Source organism: Anomaloglossus baeobatrachus, unplaced genomic scaffold (genome assembly GCF_048569485.1).
Source record: "Anomaloglossus baeobatrachus isolate aAnoBae1 unplaced genomic scaffold, aAnoBae1.hap1 Scaffold_111, whole genome shotgun sequence".
Taxonomy (NCBI): Eukaryota; Metazoa; Chordata; class Amphibia; order Anura; family Aromobatidae; genus Anomaloglossus; species Anomaloglossus baeobatrachus.
Window position 1 is genome coordinate 71,674 of NW_027441881.1, and position 20,743 is coordinate 92,416.

The following is a 20,743-nucleotide window of genomic DNA, read 5'->3' on the forward strand; positions in this document are numbered from 1 at the left end:
TACCCCACAAAACAGAAAGGGTATGATTCACAGAGGTTACTCACCAAGTATGGTTGTGAAAGTCACAACCACTATGCAGGCATATATACTGGGTCAACGGCAGCAGTCATCCCTGTGATAATGATTTTTTGTTAAGGAGATGGATGTTTGGACACCGCGCCAAAGACCACTGATGCAGGAGATGAATTTAACGTGACTTTATTCCATGTTCAGGTCTACGCGTTTCAGGAGCGTCCGCTCCCTTCCTCAGGACAATACAGGCACAAGCAACATCAAAATCAGCAATCAAAGAATGAGCCGAAAACTATATACCTTCCGGTGTGACGTCATTAATACGCCCACTTTAACAGCAAAAAGAAAAAAATCGGCGGGAATTCCATACATTCATTGGATAACTCAGTAACATGATTTCAATGTAAAATCCGCTTTTCCTTATCATAAATATGTCTATTAAAATTATCATAAAACTTCCAGTTTAATAAAAAGAAAAAGAAAAATGGAGTCTCGTGTGATTTGTGACAATTGAAAAAAAAAATATATATATATATATAAACGAATAGTGATCGTATGAGAATAGACCAAACAGTGAATCAGAATAGAACCCACAAGACAACGGGTTAATATGTGTAAGAATTGTGAAGGGGAATCAAACCATTGGACCACACAGAGCAGGCAGCGGTACATATAAGAACCCGCTCCTGCAACAACAAAACATCAGATGTGAGTGCTATAAACACACTATAGATATATAGTGTGTTTATAGCACTCACATCTGATGTTTTGTTGTTGCAGGAGCGGGTTCTTATATGTACCGCTGCCTGCTCTGTGTGGTCCAATGGTTTGATTCCCCTTCACAATTCTTACACATATTAACCCGTTGTCTTGTGGGTTCTATTCTGATTCACTGTTTGGTCTATTCTCATACGATCACTATTCGTTTATATATATATATATATATTTTTTTTTTTCAATTGTCACAAATCACACGAGACTCCATTTTTCTTTTTCTTTTTATTAAACTGGAAGTTTTATGATAATTTTAATAGACATATTTATGATAAGGAAAAGCGGATTTTACATTGAAATCATGTTACTGAGTTATCCAATGAATGTATGGAATTCCCGCCGATTTTTTTCTTTTTGCTGTTAAAGTGGGCGTATTAATGACGTCACACCGGAAGATATATAGTTTTCGGCTCATTCTTTGATTGCTGATTTTGATGTTGCTTGTGCCTGTATTGTCCTGAGGAAGGGAGCGGACGCTCCTGAAACGCGTAGACCTGAACATGGAATAAAGTCACGTTAAATTTATCTCCTGCATCAGTGGTCTTTGGCGCGGTGTCCAAACATCCATCTCCTTAACAAAAAATCATTCCTGAGGAAGTAGTGATGGCCAACTCACTGAATGAATTTAAGAGAGGAATGGATGCATTTCTTGTTAGCAAAAGTATAGAAGGTTATAAATAGCATAATCTTACAGGTAGATAGAAGAGCGACCTAGATTATTAGAGGAATGGGGGGGCTGCAATACCAAGACAGGTTATTAAACTTGGGGTTAGTTAGTTAGGAAAAACAAAGGCTTAGGGGGATCTAATCACAATGTATAAATATATGAGGGGACAGTACAGAGACCTTTCCAAAGATCTCTTTACACCTAGGCCTGCGACTGGAACAGGGGGCATCCGCTAAGTCTTGAGGAAAGAATGTTTAATCATAATCACAGATGAGGATTCTTTACTGTACGAGCAGTGAGACTATGGAGCTCTCTGCCGTATGATGTTGTAATGAGTGATTCACTACTAACATTTAAGCAGAGCCTGGACGCCTTTCTTGAAAAATTTAATATTACCAGTTATGTATATTAGATTTTATGACAGGGTGTTGATCCAGGGAACTAGTCTGATTGCCGTATGTGGAGTCAGGAAGGAATTTTTTTCCCCATTGGAGCTTATTTGACACATTGGGGTTTTTTTGCCTTCCTCTGGATCAACATGTTAGGCTACAGGTTGAACTAGATAGACTTAGAGTCTCCCTTCAACCTTAAAAACTATGAAACTATGAAACTATGAATTCCTGTCCGGGGAAATCTTTCCTTGTCGTATCCTCTACTGGGGATGTGCCCGGCTACTCTACTTCACCTAGGCTCCAACTCCGGCTATCACAGACTTGACCCACACAAATTCTGCTTCACCATTGAGGATACTTCTTCTCTCCTTCCCTACGTTCTTTCTGTCCACTCAGCTCCACACTCTGCCCCTGGCTGTTCCTTCTCCCCCGTCCCGGAAACAACTAACTTCAACACACACTTCTCTTTTCTAGAACACTTTTTCACCGTCCCCCTTAAACTGCCGGCTCCTCCTTTCTCCTGCACTGTTTCTATGGGGACAGCCGTCCCACCCGGCCACTAGGGGAAACCCACTAAAACAGTATAAACACAATTTATCATTAACATTACAACTTTATCTACCCCAGCGTGGGGTATCTTCAGGGGGAAACTGCACCTCCGTGTAAGGGGTCCGTCCACCCCTTACAAATGCAACATGCTTATTTGCCGTTCATTGCATGCATTGTTGCAGACTACCCACAAGTTGCTGCTTTTTTTCTGCATCTGCCTTTGATTGTTTGGTCACTATAGCAATAGCAAAATGGTCTTCGGCTATGGACTTGAAGAGCAGAGGAGGTGCTGTCTGTGAAGTGAAGGAAAAGCTAAAGGTGTGCGTTACAGCAAGGAGCCACCGCGGAAACACTTCGGTGAATTGTGAGGGGACTCGTGTTGGAGTTTGGTGAGGAGAACCGTAACGCCTGTGAGCAGCATCCTGTGCCGAAGACCGACATTCTTCCGGTGCTGTCTATACTGTTTACCGGGAGAGGATCGTAAACTCTGTATTTATGGCAACTGGACAAAACAGTACCCGGGTACGGTAGGCTGGGACCAGACAGTAATGCGTGAACGCAACACTTTGTTTTCTTAGCAAAACACATATCTGTTCTGCTTAGGCCGACTATATAGACAATAAGACTTGCTGCCTCTGCTCTGTCAATTTGGCAATACCCTGAAACAGCTGTCTGTGGATGGATACCTGGCCTTGGTATTTCGCTTGTCATATCTTTAAACTTGTCAAAAAGTTGGATATTGACTAAAAGGGCCACTTAATATGGTAGTTATGGTGGTCTCCTAAAAAGAGTCACCCCTTGGCTGGGCCCTTCCCAGAGGGATATCTGGCTGGTTTCTGTGTTGAGACTCCTAACAGAGGCTCCACGGACCTTTTTGATTTGCATATTTCCTAGGGGGCAATGTACTTAGGATTTCACTGTCTTGAGCGCCCTCGCTGGCTGCCGGCAGTGTTTTCTCTGGCTGGTCTCCCCGAGATCAGTGATTGTTTTGTTTTGTTGGTCTACTAGGCATTGCTCCCACCCGGCCAGAATCCTACTCCACACTGATGAGGGGCAATACCCCGAAACAGCTGTCTGTGGATGGATACCTGGCCTTGGTATTTCCCTTGTCATATCTTTAAACTTGTCAAAAAGTTGGATATTGACTAAAAGGGCCACTTAATATGGTGGTTATGGTGGTCTCCTAAAAAGAGTCACCCCTTGGCTGGGCCCTTCCCAGAGGGATATCTGGCTGGTTTCTGTGTTGAGACTCCTAACAGAGGCTCCACGGACCTTTTTGATTTGCATATTTCCTAGGGGGCAATGTACTTAGGATTTCACTGTCTTGAGCGCCCTCGCTGGCTGCCGGCAGTGTTTTCTCTGGCTCGTCTCCCCGAGATCAGTGATTGTTTTGTTTTGTTGGTCTACTAGGCATTGCTCCCACCCGGCCAGAATCCTACTCCACACTGATGCAGAAGATAAACTGTGGAAAAGAGAAGCGCAATAGGGTCTTACCCCGGTAGAAATGGGGGAGAGAGAGATATGATACTACTCACCTATAGGGGTTGTGACAGTCACAACTCCTATAACAGCATGTATGTAGATAACTCCAAGCCACGGCAGCGGTCCCTCGGTTGGCAGATAACAGAGAGTAGTAGATTGAGGGTTTCCAAGCCGCGCCAATGACCAGCCGATATTAGGATAGTAGATATTGTTATAAACTTTCACGATATCCAAGAGTGTGTTCATTCATTTGCACCCACACGTACATTTAGTGGTGGGTAGCTATGTTCTCAGTGAAATAATTACCTTGATGATACCTAAACCGGGTTTTGATTTTTTTCTAGTCTAACTCATCTTGAGGAGATAGCGCTCCGGGTTTATATACAGAGACATTGCACCTTTGCTTAATTCTCATTTACGGTGTGGTTCTGGTTTGCTTCCAAATAATGCCATTTTGGGATAGGATACAACACATGTTTTTTCTTTTTCTTGGTGCTCTCTTCATCTTTTCTGGGACAGATCTTTAATCCTTGATCCAACGTTCCTTTTCTCTCTGATTCATTTCACAATGTTCACTTTTATATATCTTCCTGAATTCTTACACAATCGATAACAACCCTTCTGTGGCTCCTGCCGCATATGGGGGAATTACTCGACAACCTTGATCTAATGTCATGGGACTATATGGTGTTCTAGGCAAGGTTGTGACATCTTACACTGAAAAATAGTGAGTTTATGGAGATTGATTCATAGACTGGATTACATATATTCATAAATATATGTATATGTCGCCCATCCCTTTAAGGAAAGTCTGTGTGTTGGAAAATGCTAAACCAAGAGTTTGAGATGGTAAGAACCAAACTCATCTGTTAGTCGTCCATCAAAGCCATCTGACATTGTTTGTCAAAGTTGTCAAAGTAGTGCTATATATTGTTTAGAATGTTGGGCTAAGAACTGAAATAGCTATGAGAAACGTTTTACTGTAAGTTACTGTTACTTTAAGGTCAAAGCTCAGCGAGCTTCAAAGGTTTATAAATAAGACTGAAGTAGGTTTTGTTACAGGTCTCTAGTGCGCAAGTACACTTATTTCGCGGGTAAAATGTACCACGTGACATGATGTAATGCTAAACCTAAAATAAGGATAGTTAGTTTTTGTGTTACCATGTAAAGAGATAAGGACAATCCAGAGGAGGGGTTTTGGGTTATAAAAGAAGCCCACACTTCAAAGGTTTGGGAGAAGGAGGGAGAGGCAGAAGGTGACAGGAGAAAGACGGACCCATCCGACCAGACCATCTACAGACCATCCCGAGACGACTTACACAATACAGCGATGTAAGAGATATGAACTGTTATTTTTTCTATCTGTCTCCATCTATTAACTCAAGCCAAGACAGTTATTTTTCTCTAATGACTGTAACCCTCCAATTCTCATCTGAATAAATCCATAATATGTTTTTGACCTATCTTCGCTCCAATCATTTATATACTGGCTATGCAGTTGTCGCCGCAAACCCATTATTTAACATTTGGCGAGCACCAGCCTGAATGATTGTGAAACACAGCTGTTTTCTGTGCAAGGTGATTTTTCTCACGCTGCCTATTCTTGCAGAAGGACTTTTTTTTTCTTTTCTCTCACGTCATTCCCTGCCCTTTGTCCGAGAAGGGGGGTCTGTGGGGGTCTGTGAGTAATTTCTGTCCAAGCTGCAGGCGAACGACGATACACTGTGTCCACATCAGAACCTAAGAGAGGGTTAACGTGACAAGCTGCACGGAGGTCGTATGTGTCAAAGCCATTCCAGGACCATCCATCCATAAGTCGGTTGAAGCCATCCGAGGACCATCCATCCATAAGACGGTTGAAGCCATTCAAGGACAAGCATCACATACTGGTGAGAAATGGAGTTTATTCATGATTATTTTAGTAACTGTCATGTAGAGTATTCATTTGATCATACACATAGTGACGCACAGTTATGGTCAAATCTGTACCGGCAATGTGAACTTGAGAATCTTAAGCTAGATAAAAAGTTTTTTACTATAAATCGGTTACAGAAAAAGATACAGAATGTATTGGGTATGGTATACACTTACAATTCCATGGTGGGTGGGGCACAGCCATATGCACGCACTATCTGTATGGTGACTGACACACCCATAACAACAGGCACGCCCAATACAACAGACACACACGTCACAGATTCAGAAACAACAGATTGTCCAAATTGTTCGATATTAGCAGAACATATCGAACATCTGGAGGATCAGTTGGAAACAAGAGCAGATTTAATATCAAAACTACGGAAAGATATTAAATATGTATCTGTTAATACGAGACAGAACAAGACAGAAGCTTTAGGTTCAGACGTACCGGACGGGCTGAATACGGCCGAGGACGAGACTCTGAATGAGGAGGAACTTCGAAAAAAGAAGTTACATGATAAGGCCGCCCGTCTTAACATTAAAATCCATGACCAATTAATGAAAATCATTAAGGACATACCGAAATATGATGATAAAATGGACGCCTTCCATAATGCGGACATTTTTGAGTCACATTCCGATAAATATAATCTAACAAATGAACAGAGAAACAAGATTTATAGGGTATGGCTTCCCTCCCACATGGCAAAAAGGTTACAAGCAACACCTAGGACTGACGAACACAATGACCTGATCCATGACACAAAGGAAGATAGGCTGAGACAGTTGATTCTCTTTACCACAGGAGAGTCTACCCCAACAGTCGAATTGTTAGAAAACCTTAAGACACACATACAGGAGGATCCATTTGTCTTTGTCGTTAAATTTGAACAGGCCTACAAAATGATAATGGAAATCGGATCTGATCAAGAACCGCCTTCCATGATCAAGGCCTTTGTTAAAAAGTTTAAATATTTGGACCCTGCTTCATTCGAAATAGCTTCTAGAATGGAAAGTCTACAAGAGGTCACATCATTTATTGATAGAATACGTAGACGAATGAAGCAAAATCAGGTAAAATCAAAAATAGCCATGATAGAAGGGAACACTGACACATTAGTATCCCAGGAAAAACAGATCAAAAACAACAAAAGACCGGTGTTGAATTCTAAAAACAAGAATTCAGGGGGGGGTAACAGGAAAAGCACAATTCATTGCTTTTTTTGCGGCCTACCCGGACACCTGAAGTGGGAATGCAAGAAATTCCTGAGGGCGGGAGTTGAGGAAAGGCTGGGTAAGGAAAATGGACTGATGCCAAACACATCCAGTGCACCTCCCCCATCTTCAGCACCTCCACCTTCATACACGCCCACTCGTACTGACAACAGAAATAACCAATCACCATACACGCCCACTCATACTGACAACAGAAATAACCAATCACCATATGCACCTCTGACCAGACAGATAAGGGAAATGTCCATACAGGGATTGGATGGAAGGGGCAAGACACCTGCTGCTCTTCTCCCTTCTCCATCCTCCTGACTAGCAAAGCCGGTCCCCAGGCTGCATCCACTGGAATTCGTCACTCGAGTTTCAATGGATAGCTGTGGTCGACCATTTTTAAAGGTAAATCTTGAAGGTCAGGAAGTAACATTTCTCCTTGATACAGGTGCGCAATTGAGTGTCACAAATGTTGATTTACATTTAAAGCCAGATTCCCCTGTATGCACAATTGTTGGTTTCAGTGGTAAAAATGGAACAAAGGTGACTTTAGCACAGGATGTTTCTTTGGAAATACCTGGTTTTGTGAAAACGAAAATGGATATTTGGTGTTGTCAGGATACTGAGAATATAATTGGCACTGATTTTATGGAAAAGCATGGCTGGATTATTGATTTGGGTAACAAAACAGTATGGAAAGATTCTAACGGTTGTAAGGCGGTAGTTATTGATCCAGATGAATATAGTCATGTCGGGACCATTTGTTTGACCGATGTAGTGTCAGCAGATCATTTGTGGCCTGAAACTGGTGGTGATGAAGTATTGACTGAGTTAGTACAGCGGTTTCCTTCTTTATGGGCTCAGTACAGGAATGAGGTTGGAACAATGAAGGATGTAATTGTCAAAATTGAAGGCCGAGACCCACCTCCACAGCGTCAGTATAAGTTGCCTCCGGAGTCAGTTGCTCCGATGTCGAAGATTATACAGGAATTGTTGGCTCAAGGTGTCATACGTAAGGCAAATTCGGTTTGTAACAATCCATTGTGGTGTGTTCTGAAAAGCGATGGTAGCTATAGGATGTTGTTGGACTTGAGGATGTTCAATAAGTGTACTCCCAATGTAGCACCGATTGTAGCTGATACACATGACATGATGTCGAGATTAGATGCTAAGGCAAGGTATTTCTCAGTGTTGGATATCAGTAATGGTTTTTTCAGTATACCGATTGAGCAAAGTTGCCAATATCGATTTGCATTCAACCACCTCGATCAGCAATATGTATGCTGTAGGCTTCCTCAGGGGGCTAGTATGTCGCCAAGAATTTTTCATCAGGCGCTGGCGAACGTTTTGTCGAAATTTTCTCGTCCGGAATGTTTATTGCAATATGTGGACGATATCTTGTTGAGTACGGAGGATGAGAATTTGCATATTTCTCTACTGGCAGAATTGTTTGAGCTGCTGCATGATGCAGGTTTAAAACTGAATACCAAAAAGGTCAAGCTGATGCAGACTGAGGTCAGGTTTTTAGGAGTTCTGCTAAGTCCAGGTACACGGCGACCCCTACAGGACAGAATAGAGGCAATTGCATCTCTTCCAATTCCAACATCACACAAGGCACTAAGACATTTTTTAGGGCTTGTAAATTACTCAAGGGATTTCATTGAAAATTTTGCTGACAAAGCCAGACCTTTGTATGATCTTTTAAAAGGTGACAATGATGATTATTTTGGTCCCTGGAGTGTTGAACAGGAAAAAGCCTTCACACAATTGAAACATGATCTACAACACGCACCTGCGTTAAGTATGGTGGAAAAGAACGCACCTTTTGCGCTTCAAGCACACACTTCAGAGACAAGTATCTCTGTGGTTTTGCTGCAGCTGCAAGGGGGGGAATGGAGAATCTTGGGGTACTTCTCTAAGCTTCTCTCACCTGTTGAGAGGGGGTTTGAGGTGTGCGCAAGACACCTGGTGGGAGTGTATTTTGCGATAAAAATCACTCAACACATCATCGGGTTCCAAAAGGTTATTTTCCAAACGCCACATTCCACACTGAAACTTCTCTTTGAGAAAAACATCCCAGGTGTGTCAAATCAGAGATTTGCCCATTGGTTGCTCTCATTGTCTCCAAATCAAATTGAGGTAGATTATAAGGCCAAGTATGTTCTTCCTCAATTGATGCAGTATGAAGGACAAACCCATGATTGCATAGAAACGTTCCATGAACCAAGTCCATCTCTCTTCAGACGACAGTCGGAAGACGCAGATGAACCTGTGTTTGTAGACGGTTCTAGATTTTTTCTGGAAGGACACTATCACACAGGATATGGAATTTTCTATTCCAAGCGAGGACAAGTGGTAAAACACAAGTTACCGAGTCATTTCTCAGCTCAAAGGGCAGAGATAGAAGCGGTGAGAATGGTCCTACAGCTGAATGAAGCTGATGATCAAACTCCAATGGTAATCTACAGTGATAGCTCCTATGTTGTCAGATCCCTAACCGATTACCTGCCTGTTTGGGAAAGGAGAGGCTATGTGGACTCGTCCAACAAAGCCTTGTTGCACCGTGAAACTCTAGAATCAATTTTTGAGATGGCATCTAGGGCCCCAAATAGATTTGCTATAGTGAAAGTCGCTGCACATCAAAGATCTGATGATGAGTTATCTGTAGGAAATGCAACCGCAGATGCTCTAGCCAAAGAAGCTGCCCTGACAGGAGAGGAAGTGTTTGACTCTGAACCCTCTGAGAATTCAGCGGTTCAGAGAGCAGACACGTACATACCTTCATTTGCAGAGGAACAGAGAAAAGATCCTTCTCTTGTTATTTTTCTGGATGATCCAAAACCTCCTTTCATCTGTGAAAATGGGGTTTTGTGTCACAGTTCAAATGAAGAATTGCGTCCAGTTGTACCAAAACATCTACAGGTAGAATTCACTCGATACAACCATGAGAGTTTAGGTCACTTGGGACAACAGAAATTGTTAGTCATTCTCAAGGAGAAATTTTATTGGGAAAAAATGGACGAAACAGTTCAAAGTGTTGTACTATCATGTCTCATTTGTGCCCAAATAAATCCAAGACCTAAAGGACAGAAGCCACCACTTCTACGGATCGCACCTGCAGATGGTCCATGGTCTACACTGCAGATAGACTATATTGGTCCTTTACCCTCAGGTAAACATGGTCTCAGGTATGCATTGATTGTGGTAGATGTGTTCTCAAAATGGGTAGAAATATTACCTGTTAGGAAAGATGATGCTTTGTCCACAGCAAGGGAATTGGTACAACATGTCTTTTGTACTTGGGGGATCCCAAGGATGATTACCTCCGATCGAGGTAGCCACTTCACAGGTAAAATCATGCAAACTGCTTGTGCTATTCTAGGGGCGCGACAGCAATTTCATGTCCCCTATCATCCACAATCTGCGGGAATTGTGGAAAGAATGAATAGGACAATCAAGTCCAGAATTGCAAAGATGCTTTTGGACAAAGGTAACACTTGGGTTGACAAGGTTCCTTTCATACTGATGAGTATAAGAGGTTCAATCTCTTCTACAACTCAATTCACTCCGTTTGAGTTGATGACGGGAAGAAAAATGCCATTGTGGTTTCCACATGAGCCATTTTTATCCACTCCACAAAAAGATGCTATCTCAAGGTCCCAATGGTTGAGATCGCTACAGGAGAACCTGAAAGCGATTCTGCCATATGCGGCATCGAGAATGCAGAAAAAGGAGCCACCCTATGAGTCCAAATTCAAGAAAGGTGCTCTAGTGATGATCAAAACCTTTCGCAAGAGTGGACCATGGGAGTGTAATTGGGAAGGTCCTTTTGAAGTCCTTGAGACTATGGGACAAGTCATGATTCTTGTGCACCGAGTGTCAAATGTGGTAAAAAAGACCCGGAAAACACAAAAAGTGTGGGTTCACGTTGACCAGTGCAAAATATTTGTGACAAAATAATGATACTGCATTTCTTTCCAGGAAGAAATGGATTCCTATACGAACTGGAATAAAGAACCTAAAGACTGCGAAGGAAAGATGACATCAAGCCTTCTGGAGAAAGAACATCTTCCCAAGCTCAAGACAAGCTTCTACGTGATGGGATCTACGTTCCTGCTGCTTTGCTTCATTTTCATCATTGTTTACATGTTACATCAAGGAACAATCGCCAATGATGTGAATGAACAGACTAGAGAGATTCAACATTCTCGAAGACCAAGAGGATCAGATACACGGAACTTACTGACAGAGGACATCACGGACAATTCTGTGGAGATAACAGGAAATATCTGCATGGGATATGGAACAAAATGTTGCATTGAATTACATTTCATACACGACACAGACATAATATTACATGCTATTGCAGGACCTAAAACTAGATTCACACAATTACAAGGAGAATATGTACACAATAATAAAACTGGTACATGGGAATGTTCTCCTACAGATGTACTATACTGGAACATAGAGATCAGAGGTGATGAACCTGCTGTATGGTCCGGTGATATTACAAATGACATGATTGCAAAGGGAAAGTTTGGAAGATCCAAAACAGAAATTTTGTTAAAAACTCAGGTTTTTGGGAAAATTCTGGATCCTTCTTTACTCTCCATCACAGAAGGAGATAAAGATTGGGTCAAAACATGGAATTTCCAGATAACACGGGAACCTGTACAAGTTCAGGTATCTGTAGTGTTTACCGTTACTAACACTATAGTTCCGGAAATAAGGGTTTCACCACAGACAGTACATAATAAAGTAAATACATTACCCATAATGTTAAAATGTAACACAAGGTTGAAATTGCCTTCTGAGTCTTTGTTGACATGGACCAAAAATTCATCATTTTTGGGAAGTTTTTTAAACAGTCCAACTAATGTCATTCACAGAGGTCAGATTGGTAATATCAGGTGGATGGATGATACTTTCATTTTTTCCATAGAGAATCCATCTTCCAGGGACTCTGGAATTTACCAGTGTTGCGTTGAAACAAAGACACATTACAGACATTGTAAAGACGTTAGTGTGAATATTTGGTCAGCAGCAGATAGTGCATGCACAGACACGAGGTTCATGCCGTCTACTCCTTTCCAAATTAATCAATTTCAGTCCAAGTCCTTATTAAGGGATGGAGAATTTATGACAATGGTGTGGATTTTCAATATGTCTCATTGGAAGATCTCTACCAGGTTTCCTCAGTGTCAATCACATCTCATAAACATGGAGATGGGGATAGAACAGTGGTTTGGGAAAAGAACTGCTCAGACTAGGAGTAAGAGAGGAGTGTTAGAAGGAATTCTGGGAGGAATTGGGACAGTGGGAAGTCTGACTAATGCCATGAATATACAGACGCTTAAGTCAGATTTGGATAATATTGGTTTTATTGGAGGAAAAGGTGTAAAGGTTCAGAAGAGTCTGAATCAACTTCTTGAAAAGATGGTAATGAATACAGCTGCTGTACTAGGCTCTTCCGTGTCACATCTACAGGATGCTACATTAGCTCTCGTGGAAAGCACACACGAAACACAAGTGGCTAAAGCGTGCCTGGAGATACAGGTAGAGTACTCTTCTAATTTAAAGTTGATTGCACAGGCTTTACAGAGTGGAATTACTCCACTGGGAATACTGCGAAATTTACCTGTAGAGTATGATTTTGCATTGAATCATACAGATTTGTGGGTAAATAAGTGGTTAGGATGTGAACGAAACATTTGTGTTGGCACATCACTAATCCCAGTGATCGGAAGAGAGGGAACAATTGTTCCTGTTACAGTTTTGGGTATACCTGTGAGCAACACACAACAAGTGTTCTATCAACTGCAGTACACAGATTTTGCATTTGATGGAGTGAACACTGAACAAGTAGACATTTCTTCATTTTTGCATTTTGTTTCTAAGGTGATGTGTTTACCTGGACAGGATAAGGTGATTTATCATTCATGTTTTCATAATCATTCTTCTTGTCATGCGAGAATAGAGACTGTACAGACATTACATGATCTGGTGACTCCAGTAAGTCCAACTAAGATTTGTTTCCAGGTCATGTCTGAGACAGAGAAGGTTTCTGTTTACTATTCTGCTTGTGTACATAAGGAAAACCTACCTATGGGTTTGTATTGTATAGAAGGAGATGTGAGATCTCTTTCAAAGAAGGAAGGAAGTTTTAATATCACTTCTATAGGAAAGAGAAACTTAACGGCATTTCCGATACAATTCAATTTATCACAGATAAATGATTTTCCTTGGGATATGTGGACAAGTGAAATAAAGAAAGACAAGGGTTTGTTAGATTTATTAACGAAACAGTTAAAGGAAGCAGAAATTATATTCAGACATGAACAAGGTGAATTAAGTGATATTGAACACGAATGGAATGGAATGTCAGGTAGAACTTGGTGGAAGAGTTTTAGCAAATCTGTACATTCCTGGTCTCAGTCATCTTTTCAGTCAGCGGTTGGTAATGTTTTATTTAATCCCATCATAATCATATTTTTATTAGTTTTGATGTGTATTATATATCAAGTTTTTGTGATGTGTAGAATTCAGAAGATATATAGGAACATAAAAATAGAAATGAAAAAGGAAGATAACATTCTTAGAGGAATGTTAAATCGCAAGATGACTTTTTGACAGAAAGTTGCAGATTGGTTTATCAAGTCAAATATTGGTCTAGAATTTCCAACAAGAATGTATGTGATACGAATGATGACACGATTGAGTTAGGGTTTCCCGGGGTTCATCAAACTTCCATATAAGGGGGGACTGAAAAATAGTGAGTTTATGGAGATTGATTCATAGACTGGATTACATATATTCATAAATATATGTATATGTCGCCCATCCCTTTAAGGAAAGTCTGTGTGTTGGAAAATGCTAAACCAAGAGTTTGAGATGGTAAGAACCAAACTCATCTGTTAGTCGTCCATCAAAGCCATCTGACATTGTTTGTCAAAGTTGTCAAAGTAGTGCTATATATTGTTTAGAATGTTGGGCTAAGAACTGAAATAGCTATGAGAAACGTTTTACTGTAAGTTACTGTTACTTTAAGGTCAAAGCTCAGCGAGCTTCAAAGGTTTATAAATAAGACTGAAGTAGGTTTTGTTACAGGTCTCTAGTGCGCAAGTACACTTATTTCGCGGGTAAAATGTACCACGTGACATGATGTAATGCTAAACCTAAAATAAGGATAGTTAGTTTTTGTGTTACCATGTAAAGAGATAAGGACAATCCAGAGGAGGGGTTTTGGGTTATAAAAGAAGCCCACACTTCAAAGGTTTGGGAGAAGGAGGGAGAGGCAGAAGGTGACAGGAGAAAGACGGACCCATCCGACCAGACCATCTACAGACCATCCCGAGACGACTTACACAATACAGCGATGTAAGAGATATGAACTGTTATTTTTTCTATCTGTCTCCATCTATTAACTCAAGCCAAGACAGTTATTTTTCTCTAATGACTGTAACCCTCCAATTCTCATCTGAATAAATCCATAATATGTTTTTGACCTATCTTCGCTCCAATCATTTATATACTGGCTATGCAGTTGTCGCCGCAAACCCATTATTTAACATACACACACTCACCTTATATATATGTATATATATATTTTTTTTTTCCTGACATATACAAATAAATAAAAAAAGAGGCTTTTTCTCACACACAGATTACACGAATTTAATTTTTATTTTTTCATTTTTTAAAGTTCACCTTCCATCCCTTGGGATATAAAAAAATGGTTATAAGTGTTTTATCCGTGAAACTTGATGAAAACAACATACTACGTCATTGTATTTTTTTTAATGTATAGATTCCCGCCGATTTTTTCTAAAAGTGGGTGGATCATGACGTCATCAGTGGGATATATAGTGCTGTAAGGATTCCCTGTACAGCAGATTTGATGTTTTCTTACAAGTTGGTCCTGAAGAAGGAAGGGGTGCCTTCCGAAATGCGTTGACCTGTATATGGAATAAAAACAACATTAATCTACTATCCTAATATCGGCTGGTCATTGGCGCGGCTTGGAAACCCTCAATCTACTACTCTCTGTACTCCACACTGATGAGGGGCAATACCCCAAAACAGCTGTCTGTGGATGGATACCTGGCCTTGGTATTTCCCTTGTCATATCTTTAAACTTGTCAAAAAGTTGGATATTGACTAAAAGGGCCACTTAATATGGTGGTTATGGTGGTCTCCTAAAAAGAGTCACCCCTTGGCTGGGCCCTTCCCGGGGGGATATCTGGCTGGTTTCTGTGTTGAGACTCCTAACAGAGGCTCCACTGACCTTTTTGATTTGCATATTTCCCAGGGGGCAATGTACCTAGGATTTCACTGTCTTGAGCGCCCTCGCTGGCTGCCGGCAGTGTTTTCTCTGGCTGGTCTCCCCAAGATCAGTGATTGTTTTGTTTTGTTGGTCTACTAGGCATTGCTCCCACCCGGCCAGAATCCTACTCCACATACCCCGAAACAGCTGTCTATGGATGGATACCTGGCCTTGGTATTTCCCTTGTCATATCTTTAAACTTGTCAAAAAGTTGGATATTGACTAAAAGGGCCATTTAATATGGTGGTTATGGTGGTCTCCTAAAAAGAGTCACCCCTTGGCTAGGCCCTTCCCGGGGGGATATCTGGCTGGTTTCTGTGTTGAGACTCCTAACAGAGGCTCCACGGACCTTTTTGATTTGCATATTTCCCAGGGGGCAATGTACCTAGGATTTCACTGTCTTGAGCGCCCTCGCTGGCTGCTGGCAGTGTTTTCTCTGGCTGGTCTCCCCGAGATCAGTGATTGTTTTGTTTTGTTGGTCTACTAGGCATTGCTCCCACCCAGCCAGAATCCTACTCCACATACCCCGAAACAGCTGTCTGTGGATGGATACCTGGCCTTGGTATTTCCCTTGTCATATCTTTAAACTTGTCAAAAAGTTGGATATTGACTAAAAGGAGGGCCACTTAAATATGGTGGTCTCCTAAAAAGAGTCACCCCTTGGCTGGGCCCTTCCCGGAGGGATATCTGGCTGGTTTCTGTGTTGAGACTCCTAACAGAGGCTCCATGGACCTTTTTGACTGTCAATTTGTCAGTTACAGTTAAAATCCTAGAGGGACAGCGACACATGTTTGCATTGATTGTTGCTTTACAAGATTTCCAGGACTGTGTTGCTGAGCAGTGTGGTTTGCCTTCACACTGTTATTATCTGCCTTATCTGTGAGGCTTCAGCTAACAAGGGTATTCAGGGGGGGGTAATGGGTTTTGTCTATGTTTAGGTAGATAAGTTGTAAGCTCTTGTGATGCGCCGCTGGTAAGTCGTGTTTGCACACACACACACACACACACACACACACACACACACAATTACTCCTGCTACGCAGAGGGATTACCAGGTAGGAGGCAACTGTGTAGACAGTCCCTTGGTTAGGCAAAAGTTGGTGAGCAGGGGGTATAAGTCGCCATTACGAGTGTCGCAGCATAGGGGTGTAGGCTTTTGGAATTGTGAATAGATTGCTCTATTCTTTCAGTTTTATGCATGGTTCTTATTGTTTCTTTTGGTAAAGTTAAACAATCATTTATCAACCCAACTGCCTAGAGTCCTTTTCCTAGTGTGTGGTTTTGCTGTATACTGGGGAGCCCATCCTGCACACAACTTAAAAGGAAGCATAAGTCTCTGTGGAAAGGTCACTATGCTACAATGCGGGCTAGCGTGGCGGTGCAACCACCGTCTGCCCCATCAATGGCATCTGCGTGATCTTCATCCTCTGTGACTGTGGGGACAGCAGTCACACATGCTTTTTGACGCAGACCTTACACCCCTTTACCCGCAACAGCCAGTGTGATTGTCATGTCGTCAGTTGTTTTGGAAGTGGAAACAGCTGGTGGTGTTGAGCTCTCTCAGACATCGAGAGAACCACCTTTGGATGAAGGCAACATTATATCCACGCCTGCACCTTCCTCACAGATTGGCTGGACTACCTGCAGTTAATAATTACATAGCAAAAATGGAGAGGAGTGTAGAATGCACATGTGGTGTACCTTGCTTGACAGCAAAGAAACCCTAAGGTATTATCCCAGACAATTTTAGTAAGCCCCTAAAAGTGTCAGCACTGTTTGCAATTAAAATTGCATAGCAAAAATGAACAGGTGTGTAGAATACACAGGTGCTGTAGCTAGCTGGTCAGCAAAGGAACACTAAGTTAGTATCCCAGACAATGAAACAATGCCCCTAGGAATTGCCTGAGCTAATGTAGCCAGACGCTGTTATATAAACCCCTGCACAGCGTTGGCACAGACCTGCCTAGCAACAATGGTTATGAACGGCTGTAATGCAGCCCTGAAAAGGGCTGAAATTACAAGTAGTCCCTAATCCCTAAAGCGCTGTGTAGATTGCACTGTATGTCTATAGTGCACACAGCAGCAGCGGGAGCAGTGACTGTCACCCACCCGCAGCAGACAGATAATGGTGGCGACGGGGAAAATGGCCGTGTCTTATAAGGCAAGGACATGTGACATGCACAGCCTATGACACATGTGTCGCGGGCGGGGAGGAGGGTGTCAACGCTGTGCTCTCCCACTGCTCGGGTCCAGCCGCCGCTGCTCTGCGGCTACTGCTGCTCGGTGGCTCGAGCGGTAGGCCGGATCCCGAAGACTCGAGCGGCGCTCCTCGCCCGTGAGTGAAGGGGGTCATTTGTTGGTGGGGGATTTGATTAATGTCCGTGACGCCACCCACGGTTGTGGTGATTGTGTGGACACCACCGCTGCTCTGTCTGGGGATCCCAGGAGTGGTGGTATGGAGCCGCTAGATGTTGGTTTGCCCCTCCGTGGGTAGGGGGTTTTGGTGGTCCCGGGGCCCGATGACGGGGGTTTAGGGTGGTGGACAGGCGGGTTATGGGGCCTGTGGAGGTGCAGGGACGCAGGGGCAGCGCTGTGCCGCACGGCACGGAGGTACTCACTCAGCCCAAGGATGATGACACAGTTCACGGTAAACAAACGGCTGGTTGGACGGGTCCCTCGGACGGCTGCGGTGCTGATGTTCCCTGCAGTTGGCGGTGACGGTCTCTTCCCTGCACCTAAGTACGGTTCTTTGGTAGCGATGGATTCCCACCGGTAACCCGCTCCCCAGCTTCGACATGAGCCGGAGGAGTCCCTCTCTTGCCCGCAGGCGCTGGCCCTGGGAAACTAGTGCCTTGGCGGTGGCGGTGTCTCCCCTTCACGGTCGGACTGTTGCCTTCAATCAGGACTTCGCTGCTGGGAGACCTGGAGGTCCCCTTCACTGACGGATTTGGCAAATTACGGCGACTCCTAGCCTTGCCGGGATCCGAAAGGCCCCTGCCAATGGTGCTGGCTTCTCTTTGTATACCGCTCCGGTACCGCCGGGCCACCACCCGTCCACGGTCCTTTCGGCAACCTCCGATCAGCCTCTCCTGCAGACGGTCACCGCCGTCTGCCAACCTTGCTGTCTCAGTCCGCGGCACACACCCGGACCAACTTCAGGCTTTCAAACTGTCACTTTTCTCCTCTCGCTTCCACTCCTGTCACTTGCTCCTTTACCACTTCCTTCTACTCTCAAACTCAACTCTTCACTGTTTACTCCTTCACTTCCCTAGCTTGACTGCTGGTTTTCCCGCCTCCAGGACTGTGAACTCCTCGGTGGGTGGTGCCAACCGCCTGGCCCACCCCCTGGTGTGAACATCAGCCCCTGGAGGAGGGCAACAAGGATTTGTGTTCTGACCTTGGTGTGCCTGCAGGGAATGTGGGGTGTGTGGTGGTGTCATGACCTGTGACCCCTGGCTTGCCCAGGGCGTCACATTCCCCCTTAGCAAAACGCAGACCGTCCTCGGGCTGCCCGTCCAACACCGGTTTTATTTTCCTTTTTTTTTTTTTGAAAAGATAAAAACGGTAACACTTACAATTATATTAACATCATCCCACAACGGGAGGCACTTTTCTGAAACGTTACGGTAACAAACGGTTGCGGCTGCCGCTCTCTCCCACCCAAGTAACCTGGCCCTGATGCTGCCCCTAAGAAACAGGCAGCACCCCTTGACCCCAGTCCTGACCCAAGTTACCCGAGCGGGATCTGTCCTTCCCCTCCAGAGGGTAGCCACCGGTTCCTGTGGTGGCTGGGCCCCAGCCTGCTCCACTGCGGGCCCTCCCTCCAATCTGCCTCTCCGGAGGCGGTACGGTGGCAGTTGCAACAAAAACATATTTACAAGCCACTAACGTTTGTGGTTGCCCTGCAAGTTCACGGGCTTGTCCATAGGAGTTCCTATGCCAAACTTTTCAAGCGGTCCCCACGGGGACAACGGTGGCGGCAACGGCCGGTTGCAAATCAAGGATGCAGACAATCAGGTTACTGTTCGGTAATCATTTTCATTTTCTCATCAACTTTTAAACTAACACACACACACCTAAAGAACGGTTTCCCTGTACCTAAGTGGGGGTCTACCTAGGTTGGGACGAGTGGACCTCCGGGGTCCGGTGTCAGTGGTGGCAGGCAGCGGGGGAGAGGGAACAATCAGTTCCTCTTCCCTGCTAATGTGCGGGGCAGGCGGAGGCATTGGGGAGTTGGGCACAGGTTCATCCCTGGGCACTGGCACTGGCTCTGGCTCACGGTTGACCACCTCCATTACATCTTCATCCACGGGTTGTGGGAAAAGTATCACTGGAAGAATCACCGCGCTGCTCTGTGTAGGCCAGTCCGCTGGGAAGTCACCCATCACGGTGTGGATTACCTCTTTTGCCTTCTCTGCTGGTGGAGGAACCGGTACTTCAGCCATTGTCCTCAATGCTGGCGGGCAGCTTTTCAGATGGTCCCGGGAAACCGTAGCTAAAGTGCCCCCTTGGTCACGACTGATTTGGTAAGCCTTCCCGTCTTCCCGTCTTGTGGGCTGTATGATGTATGGAGTTTGTTCCCACTGATCATCCAGCTTGTGGGTTCTCCTCTTCCGTTTCAGCACTACATCTCCAGGCTGGAAAGGGCCAGCAGACACCTTCTGATTGAAGCGCCGCTCTTGTTGTTCTCGACTCCGACTTAAGTTCTTCTCCACATATTCTTGAATCTGTCGGTACTGAACCCTCCGCCGGGTGTCCCATTCAGCCGTCGAGGGGAGTGTCTCTGGTGCTTCCAGTCCCATTTCCAGATCCACCGGCAGTCGGCCGGGGCGAGCCCTCATCAGATTTGCTGGGGTGCACTTTGTTGAGCTGGATGGGATATTGTTGTACATATCGACCAAGTCAGGCAGCTTCTCTGGCCACAGGTTCCGCTCCTCTAGCGGCAACGTCTTGAGGAGGCCAAGGACCAAATGGTTCATCTTCTCACACATACCGTTGGTTTGGGCATGGTAAGGCGTGGTCCGGATCTTCTTGCAGCCGTACAGCTGACAGAACTCATGGAACACCTCCGCTTCAAAGGCTGGGCCTTGGTCAGTGAGCACCTTCTCAGGGTATCCATGTGGTCAACAGAAGTAAGCTTGGAACGCTCTAGCGGCGGTACGGCCAGTTAGGTCCTTGACTGGGACAACCACCATGAATCTTGAATAATGATCCACTATGGTGAGAGCATAAGTGTACCCACTTCGGCTGGGGGTGAGCTTCACATGGTCCAGGGCGACCAGCTCCAGCGGTTGATGTGTAACGATCGGGTGCAGGGGTGCCTTCTGGCTGGCCTCGTCCTTCCTTCTCAGTGCACACGGACCACACTCTCGGCACCAGGCCTCCACAGACTCCCGC

General features: G+C 44.2%; 1 protein-coding gene across 2 annotated transcripts; it reads left to right on the forward strand.

Annotated features, from left to right (window-relative positions):
* Nucleotides 1-5,566: 5,566 nt before the first annotated feature.
* Nucleotides 5,567-14,527, forward strand: LOC142260471 (uncharacterized). 2 transcript variants are annotated; one of them, XM_075331944.1, is made up of 2 exons: nucleotides 5,567-5,765; nucleotides 11,002-14,527. In XM_075331944.1, exon 2 carries the CDS (start codon nucleotides 11,008-11,010, stop codon nucleotides 13,651-13,653), a length of 2,646 nt encoding a protein of 881 aa, XP_075188059.1. In that variant the 5' UTR covers nucleotides 5,567-5,765; nucleotides 11,002-11,007; the 3' UTR covers nucleotides 13,654-14,527. The 2 variants fall into 2 exon arrangements, with proteins under 2 accessions (XP_075188059.1, XP_075188060.1); XM_075331945.1 differs by having other exon boundaries at nucleotides 11,006-14,527.
* The last annotated feature ends 6,216 nt before the right edge of the window (nucleotides 14,528-20,743 follow it).

Coding starts and splice junctions, on each gene's coding strand:
- LOC142260471 (XM_075331944.1), top strand. CDS start 11,008: ATGGATTCCTATACGAACTGGAATAAAGAACCTAAAGACTGCGAAGGA.